This window comes from Papaver somniferum, chromosome 11, assembly GCF_003573695.1.
Source record: "Papaver somniferum cultivar HN1 chromosome 11, ASM357369v1, whole genome shotgun sequence".
In the NCBI taxonomy this organism is placed as follows: Eukaryota; Viridiplantae; Streptophyta; class Magnoliopsida; order Ranunculales; family Papaveraceae; genus Papaver; species Papaver somniferum.
In genome coordinates this window covers 62483855-62492984 of record NC_039368.1, presented here as the reverse complement: position 1 = coordinate 62492984, position 9130 = coordinate 62483855, and the positions used below count along the sequence as shown (strand labels likewise).

Sequence of the window (9130 nt, the reverse complement as noted above, 5' to 3'; positions counted from 1 at the left end):
TATAATAAAGTAATTGCACTTGTACATTAATCAAAATACTTGGGTTGATCCTTATAGTTAAGTTAGGTTTTGGACTAATACTATATACCAAATATATATCTTATGGTTGTTATCTTCTTGACTGTCTCTTTCTATGTTAGATCATACAAGGTATCTATCATATAGGTTGATATCGAAAATATTGTGGTGTACTTGGTTCCCTCATCATTTCGGCTGTACTAATCAAGTCTTGAATTGGTAAAATACCTTTCTAAATTTCGACTTATCAAATAAAGGAAATGTCCAGCCAAATTTTGAGAAATCATCAATAATATTAACATAGTACCTGTATCGAGCTAGAGAGTGAAGTTACAGGACAAGGACCCTACAAGTAAAAATGTTAAATCTCCAAGGATGAATACTACAATAATTAGAAACATAAAAGGAAGTTTATGACTTTTTCTAAATGATAGTCATTACAGAAAATAGGTTTTCTCATTACATAGGGTAAAGATAAATGCAAACATGCTGCATTGTTTGAAAGATGGGTGAGCAAGTCTCTTGTGCCAAACTTCATCATAAATTGTAGTTGTGACACCAGAGAGAGTTGTTAGTTGAATGATGAATTAAGTGAGGGTCTTGTAAAAATGTCTTCCCATTGGACAAGTCCTTCATAGAGAAACCAGATTAATCAAATGTTATAGAATAATGATTATCATAAGTAAACTTATAAACATACAATAAGTTTTGAGAATACTTTGGTACCAAAAGCACATTGTTGAGGTGAAAAGTATGGCGTGATGAGAATTTTAAGAAAAAAGCAGAATGGTTAATTGGCATACCTTCACAATTAGTAACCCGAATCTCCTCAAGGCCTTCATAAGTAGAAATAACATGTAACTCAGAAGCATCAAGTGTAATGTGTTGATTGATACCAGTGTCTGCATACCAAGGATTCTCTCCCAAAATATTTGCAGAAGCTAAATAGCAGTAAAATGTTAAGGAGTGTGAATATTATGATGTGCAAAGTTCAACATGTTGTGGAACTGAAGACCACCATGTCAATTATTACCACAAATCTGACACATAAGAGTGGTAGTAGCAGAAGTAGAAGATGAAGATTGAAGACCAGGGGTTAGTCTAGTAGCAGCAAGAAAAGAAGGAAATGAAGAAGATCCTCCATCATGAAACAATAAAACCTCTACCAGAAGTAACAACACCATTCCTACCACCACCTCTAGTAATTTTAGGATTGTAATTACCAAATATACCACCTGAACCTCTATCAAAAGATTTGAAGGAACGCATGTGAGCAGCAAAAGCTTTGTTTGAAGAATCAGTGAGTAAATGAGCATTTTTATCACTTACAACAACTTCATTACTAAGGAGATTGTTATGAAGTTCAATACAAGTAATATGAAAATATCCATGATGCATAGATGTTGCAATTGGAAAATAATCGGAATTCAAAGCAGCTAAGGTAACAACAACAATCTCTTTGTAAGAAATCATCTCACCAGTAGCTACAAGTTGATCAGATAAGGATTTGATCTTATTGTTCACTGTGTTTGAGTGCCAAAAGCTTGATGCCTAGTTAAATCGAGTGGTTTGAAAACGATCTTGCAAATATTTCTTCAATGTTGGTCCGGAGATGATGAGATGTTGTAGATCTGGAGAAATAAGCAATTACCGAATCTGAAATCGTTGAGTGAATTCACATAATGATCGATGCATCCTCATCCATCCAGCCAGAGGATTCTCAATTCCATTAGTTTGATTTCGTGGATTTCTAAATGAGGAGGACATTCATAAGAACCATCAAGAAACCCTTGAATCTTGATTTTTCGAATTACAAAAAGCATCAAATTCTTCCAAGTGATGTACTTATCTTCTTTGAGTTTAAGATGAATAAAACTAGTGAGTTGTTTTAAATGAACCTTTGAAATTGATTGTGAAGTAGGTTTTCCATTGTTGGTGCCACTTGAAATTCATGAATCATAAACAGAATTAAGCAGCAGAAAGAAAAAAGGAAGATAAAATTGAAAAATGGAAGCAACAAAGGATCGCAGAACCTAAGAGATGTAAGGAGATCTCTCCTCTGATACCATGATAGAATAACTATCATCTGTTAGAGAAGGAATTCGTTAATGGAGGAAGTTTACTTATAGTTACAGAAAGAAAGATTAAGTTCTTGTTACAGCTGACAAGCACAATAATTGATATAAATGAAAACAGAAACTGCTAACGTACACTTAGCAGACTGCCTGTATCTAACTTACACCTGAACGCAGAGCCGATTTTGTGTCCATAAGGGCCCTATGCGAATTTTTTCCTAGGGCCTTTTTATAGGGTAAAATAATTTATAACAATTGTAAAAAAAAAACTTCAATATTTTTCATTTTTTGTAATTTGAAAAATTATAGACGAATGAGCTAGAATTTTTTTTACACTGGACGAGTATAATAACGCATAGTTTTAGAAACAAAGAAAATTATTCAATTGGAACCTTTTATTTGTTAGTGTCCACCTGCAGTAATAACAATACGCAAGGAAAACTCAAATGATATAGCCGCATGTATTATATCTATGGTCTTTGGAGTACTATAAATAGAAAACACTGACTGGTATAAAAAGAAGAACAAAAGGATATAGAATAACAAAGAGAATAGCTCAGTGGATGGATGCATTAGCCAACACTCCAAAAATCAGGGTTCGTTCGAATCTCTACAACGACAAAGAATATTTTTTTTTCTAAAATAAATAGTTGGGCCAAGGAAAAAAAGGCCTTCGACAGAGCTGGACCTTGTACGGTCGCACACCCGACTCTGCCTGAACCAATAAAAGGCTGACACACCGAAGAGGTGTAAAGAAAGTGTTAACCAAACAGTTTTAACTACTATTACGAGTCAATAATTTCCCTTAGCCTGATATAGATGATGGTAATTACCTAAACGGTATGAAACTATCAACTATGATAACTGTCATGTGTCATGTCTCAAGGTATATCAACAATATGGTTGATTTGGCAATAGTGGTACTGGTCGAGACCATGATGGAAGAAATCCAATCCAAATAATATTCCCATTTCAAATTCCTTAACGATGAAGGAAAGTTCCTTAACAATGAAGGAGAATTAGATGGCACAACCGGTGTGTTTCTTTTCTTTCTTGAGAGCCCGGGAGTGCGAGACTAAACCGCTACTTCAATGTCTTCCTCCGTACAGTCAGATGTCTTTTCGTCGAGACTCAATCCTATAAGATCGATGAAACCCATACTGGAATGTCTTCCTCCGTATAGTCAAAAACGTCTTTTCGTTTGGGACCACTTCTAAACACACTTTATTTCACTACTGAACGTCAAGAATCTTTGCTCACCGACACCTTATTGGCTAGAAAGAATAAAGTTGTCGCCAGTTTTTTGTACCTGGTTCAAATCAACCAATCACTTGCGCTCTCAAGTCTTTTTTTATTCTTAACTCTGAAGTCTTAAGCCACCTTTGATTCTCTCTCCAGAGACTTTATCAACCACTTCGAGCTTTCTTTTGCAAAGTAAAACATCAGATTATGGTCTTCTCTTTCCATTATTACCGGCCCCTCAATTATCACTCCTTACGTTGTTCCTCTGCAATTTCGTCCCAAATTGCTTATATCCTACGAACGAAGACGAAGACCGAGCCGCAGAAAGACAAACTTTTTTTGCTTTTTCATTTCCTAACCGCGTCTGCCAATGATTTTGCTACCTCTGCTGCTACTTCGTAATTGGTTACCCACTACCACTACTGAGTTGCAATATATATATATTCGATGATCAGAATATATATTGCAATTTTGCGTTACGAAAACTTTTTGCACGCTTCATTCCCAAGACATTCATTCACTCACTCACACACCTACGAAATGATACTGGCTAGTAGTCACAGAAGGCAGATGATAAAGAAAGGAAACCAGACAGATACATGATAGTCACCAGCAACAACAGAGTTTTTCATCTTCTTATGAAGAAAGAAAAAAAAAAGATGAATAAAAAAGGAAAAGAAATACAACATAGAAAGATTTTAATAAATTCTGTGTTATCTTGGACTCTTCAAGATGTACTCAACCATCACCTTTACAAAGATAAGGTACATAGATCTTCGCCTCAATAAATTTTACTAGTCATTGAATTAGATACTTTACTGAATTTGTTACCAGTCGCCTGAATTCTACATCTGCTTATTTAGTTTCTTTGTCATTTTCAGTTAGTTATGATTTATGACTAAACTAGTGTGCTTTGCAGGTGGAGACGATCCCGAAGACTTTCTCATCAGTGGAGCAATACTTGAATTCCTATCGTTATCCTCTACTCGAGGAAATTCACGCTGAAATGTACGCAGGCGTGGAAAATCTATCTCAGCCACCTGCATGTAGAATTGTTTCCGTCAAGAAAGATCGAAGTTATAAACCACATGGAAAACTATTGCACCAAGTTATATTTGATGGTCAATATCAGCCGTATTGTAATGATGTAGTTGCCTTGTTGGATGCAAGACCCACATCTTTGGAGGACTTACACAACCCCCGAAGACTGTTTGTTCCAGCTATAGTCGTGGATGTAAATATTAAAAGAAAACATAACATGATCCAAATCCTTACATTGAAACCCATTATGGCAGAAAAGGGTGAGGAGAAGATGATCGAACCTCGTTTCGCAGTGTTCCTTTTAAACCTTTTACCCAGTCTTCGAATATGGGAAGCTCTAAATGGCAGGAACTTCAGCATTCTTAAGGAGGTGGTGTCTTTTGATTCCCGGGTATGACTCATTTCATTTACAGATTAATTGTATTTACTTTATGTCTTTGTCCCCGATGAAGAAGTGTACTTTCGCACAAATACCTGTATCACCTTCTGCTCTGCCATGATAATTTATAGTTACTGCATGCGATAATTTACCGAATCAAGATTCTGACAGAGGTAATCCCTCCGACTTATTTTGGACAGGTTGAAGTTAGTTGTGGTTTATGCTCTCAAAAGGTGAAATGCCTTCAGGAAAATAATCTGCATACATTTAATTTGAATGAGTCACAACTTGAAGCAGTAATAAGCTCTATTGAAACAAGTAAATGTGATCACAAAAGCTCAGTCAAACTTATATGGGGTCCTCCAGGGACTGGGAAGACAAAAACGGTTAGTGTCATTCTTTTTGAGCTCTTAAAGATGAAATGTAAAACGCTTACATGTGCTCCAACTAACACTGCAATTGTGGAAGTTACTTCGCGGCTCATGAAGATCGTAAGGGATGCATCATTACAAAATGGCAGTTATGGTTTGGGAGATATACTACTACTTGGAAATAAAGATCGCTTGAAGATGCATGAGCATGATCACCTTGCAGATGTGTTTCTAGATAACCGTGTTGAAGCACTTAGTCAGTGTTCTGTGAGTTTCTCTAAATGGGGGAGTTGGATAAAAACAATGACATCGTTGCTCAAAGACTCTTATCAATTGTACCGTAAGTACTTGGAAAGCAGAAAAAATACCAAAACGGAGAATCGGACTTGCTGTCTGTTTTGCGGTAAAAGAGATCAAGTAGACGATCTTGAGGATGAAAAGTTAAACATTGCTCTAAGAATTAGTCTTTTTATGAGAAGACAACTGCGTTACTTTGAGAAAGAAATGAGTTCTTGCATAAAATGTATGTGTACTCACATGCCAACCTCAATCGTTTCCGTGAAAATGGTGGGTAATATGTTTAGAGCACTAGAGTTGTTTAAGTATTTTACATCGTTGCTGCAAGATGGCTCTTTTACTGATCAACAAGTTAGGAAAATCTTCTCTGGCTCCGAAACCATACAATTTACTGTCAGTGACCCTTCTTTACGCTTCTTGAGTAAGACTCGTAATGAGTGTCTTGAGATTCTAAATTCCCTTACCAAGGTTTCCATACCAATGTTTGGTAATGATCGTGCAATCAGAATGCTTTGTTTGCAGAGGGCTTGTCTTACTTTCTGCACTACATCAAGCTCAGCTAAGTTAACTAAAATTACAAAGACGAAATTAGTGATTATTGATGAAGCTGCTCAGCTTAAAGAATGTGAATCAGCAATTCCCCTTCAACTACCCAATGTTCAACATGCTATTCTCATAGGCGATGAACGGCAGCTGCCTGCAATGGTTCAAAGCAAGGTTTATTTTCCCTCTTCTCATGCTTAGCTCGATTTCTCGTAAATGTTTTTGATTAGTTAATCATAGTTTGATGTTGTATTGTACACTAGATCTCTGAGGAGGCTGAATTTGGAAGAAGTCTTTTCGAGAGATTGGTATCACTAGGACACAAGACGCACCTTCTCAATGTACAATACAGAATGCACCCTTCTATTAGCTTATTCCCGAATTCTGAGTTCTACAGCAAACAGATTTATGATGCTTACAGTGTTCAACAAAAAAGCTATACAAAACATCTGCTTCAAGGAAATATGTATGGCCCTTACAGTTTTATCAATATGTCTTGTGGAAAGGAAGAACTCGATGATAAACACAGTTTGAATAATATGATGGAGGTTGCAGTAATTGCTGAGATAATCGAAAACCTTTACAAAGGTGAAATTTCATTTTCCCGTTCCTTCCATTATTGTCTGGCTTAATTCGAAGTAACTACTTGGCTCTATTATGTCTGTTCATGATTCCTTATTTAGTCGCTGGTTAACTCATTGTGGTTACTCTGACTACTACAGCATCAGTTGCAAATCGGCAGAAGGTCAGCGTCGGTGTTATATCTCCATATAATGTACAAGTTATTGCCATCAGTAAGAAACTTGGGTTTAAATACGTATCGCATAGCGACTTTTCAGTGAGCGTTCGATCAGTTGATGGGTTTCAAGGTGGAGAAGAGGATATCATACTTATATCTACTGTGAGGTCTAATGATTATGGTTCAATTGGTTTCCTTGCTAATCATCAGAGGACGAACGTCGCTCTAACAAGGGCAAGGTATGCTTGTTTCCCCTGATCAAAGAAGCACGTTGTGTCGCAAGTTATTTGTACTAAATGAATGTTAGTGGATCTACTGTAGGTACTGCCTCTGGATTCTCGGGGATGGCAAAACTTTAATGAAAAACAACAGTGTCTGGAGGAAAATAGTTGTTGACGCCAAGGGCAGAGGGTGTTATTTTAATGCCGAGGACGATAAGAGATTATCTAAAGTGATCTTAGATTCCCTCGTCGAGTGTGGCCAGCTTAATGATTTGCTCAGAATGAAGTCTCTAATTTTCAAAGGGGCAAGATGGAAGGTATATATGCCACAATACTTATGCGTGTGTAACCTGTTGTTTTTCTGTCTATTATGTACATGAGTTTCTCATTTTTTGTTGTTGTTGTTGATAGGTTATCTTTAAAGATGACTTTTGGAAGTCATTTGTAAGAATCAAAGGTGTTGTGACCCGGAAGGATGTGGTTGCGATTTTAATGAAGCTTGCAACTGGTTGGCGTGATCGTCCTTCGAGATCGAGACGGAAAAAACTTGCAATCACGAACGGTGCATCTTCACCGTTGTTGAAACAGAACAATGTAGACGGGTTTTATAAACTTCTTTGGACTATAGATATTGTCAAGGAAAACAAAAAACACACCCAAGTTATAAAGATTTTGAATGTTCTACCGCATATGGAGATACCCAGATTAGCTAAGAACCTTGACACCATCTTTGGGAGTTATTCAATCGAGAAAATGTCGCGCTGCGAATTCAAATGTTTGGAAGGGTATGCAGTAATCTTATGTTCCTCTCCTTTTGTAAATTCTTTACACTTGGTGGACATGTTGGAAAAACCTGTTAATCTAATCATGTTTGCTTTGGGATATTTTTACAGGACACTGGAAGTTCCAATGAGCTGGGAATCCCACTGGGTTACCAAACAAAGATACCTCAAACTCAAAGAGTTGTCAACTGGATTGGCTTCACTTAGTCTCTGGGATAGGAAGACTAAGGAGCTGATTGAAGCATCACGTGAGAGTTGAAGATTTTGAGAATTAAAAAAGAAAAAAACAAAAGAAGGTAAATTTTTTGGACATATTAGTTGATGTGTGAATTTTTTGCATATGGTATTATAAGTTATAACCGGGCCTCAAATTCAGTTATGTAATTATGTTCTATTCGGGAAACCTGTTTTGAGGCATATTTCTTTTTTGCGTATGGTATCCAAATCAGTTTAATTATTTTTCTCTAATTCTTCCTTTCAACCCTTTCAACCATTTGAATTTTTTTTCGTTATTGATTAATAGTTCGCTCATAGATCTTTGATTGTTGATCAAAGTCACAATTGTAAAATCATCAGTAAAACGAAGAGGTGTACTATAGATATCAAACTGTCGCAAAATCCCTAATTGAACCTACCTTCGTTCTTATTTTTTTGTGTTTCAGAAGAACAGTTCGGCTGATCCACAAATATCAATTTTGGCCGAACCTAGTTGATAGTTAAAAAAACATTAAGTTCGGCTGATTCGAATTTGCTTACTTTCAGCCGAACTTAAGACTTCAATTTCATAAAGTTGCTAATTTCAGGTTCGGCTAATTCGAAAATTTGGAACCATAGCCGAACCTGGTAAAATATCAGACTAAAGCTAAGTTCGGCTCATATTTTGAAAGTACATTTACGACCGAACTTCTAACTTCGGGTTTTTATGGAAATTACACCACATCATTCGACTGAAGCTATGTTAGCCGAACATTACACTGTAAGTTGAAAACACTAGGTTTGTCTATTTATTGAAAGTTTCGAATAAGCCGAACCATAAGTATATTTTGAAATCTCTTGAGTTCGGCTCTAAAATAACGACCGAACCGTTTTTCGTGCACAAAGTTCGGCTCTTATTTGATAGCCGAACTCAACAAAGAACTCCGATTTTCTTTTTCAAAATCAATTTTTTCCAGAATTGAAGCTAATATATGGAGATTAAACATCGTATATGAGTACATATGTGTATTGTTAGCCTAAGGTTCTTCATTAATGTATTCATCCTCTGGATTTGGCTCATAAAAACCATCACCTTGAGTTTTAGGTTGAGTTTGAGTTTGAGGAAAATCATTCTCATAATCCAAAAAGAGACCCAAATCCGAATCACTGTTGTAGTTGTTGTGTATTGTATTGTCTTTACGAGATGAAGATTCTCCCGGATCATCC

The 9130-nt window shown here is 36.4% G+C and overlaps 1 protein-coding gene across 2 annotated transcripts; it reads left to right on the top strand.

Moving 5' to 3' along the window:
* The first annotated feature begins 3531 nt into the window (after positions 1 to 3531).
* LOC113321736 (probable helicase MAGATAMA 3) lies at positions 3532 to 8176 on the top strand. Of its 2 annotated transcripts, none has more exons than XM_026569647.1 (8): positions 3532 to 4099; positions 4255 to 4767; positions 4956 to 6140; positions 6230 to 6554; positions 6689 to 6944; positions 7027 to 7243; positions 7338 to 7711; positions 7820 to 8176. In XM_026569647.1, the coding sequence occupies exons 1-8, from the start codon at positions 3935 to 3937 to the stop codon at positions 7965 to 7967; spliced, it is 3183 nt and encodes a 1060-aa protein (XP_026425432.1). In that variant the 5' UTR covers positions 3532 to 3934; the 3' UTR covers positions 7968 to 8176. The 2 variants fall into 2 exon arrangements, with proteins under 2 accessions (XP_026425432.1, XP_026425431.1); XM_026569646.1 differs by having other exon boundaries at positions 4243 to 4767.
* Positions 8177 to 9130: the final 954 nt, after the last annotated feature.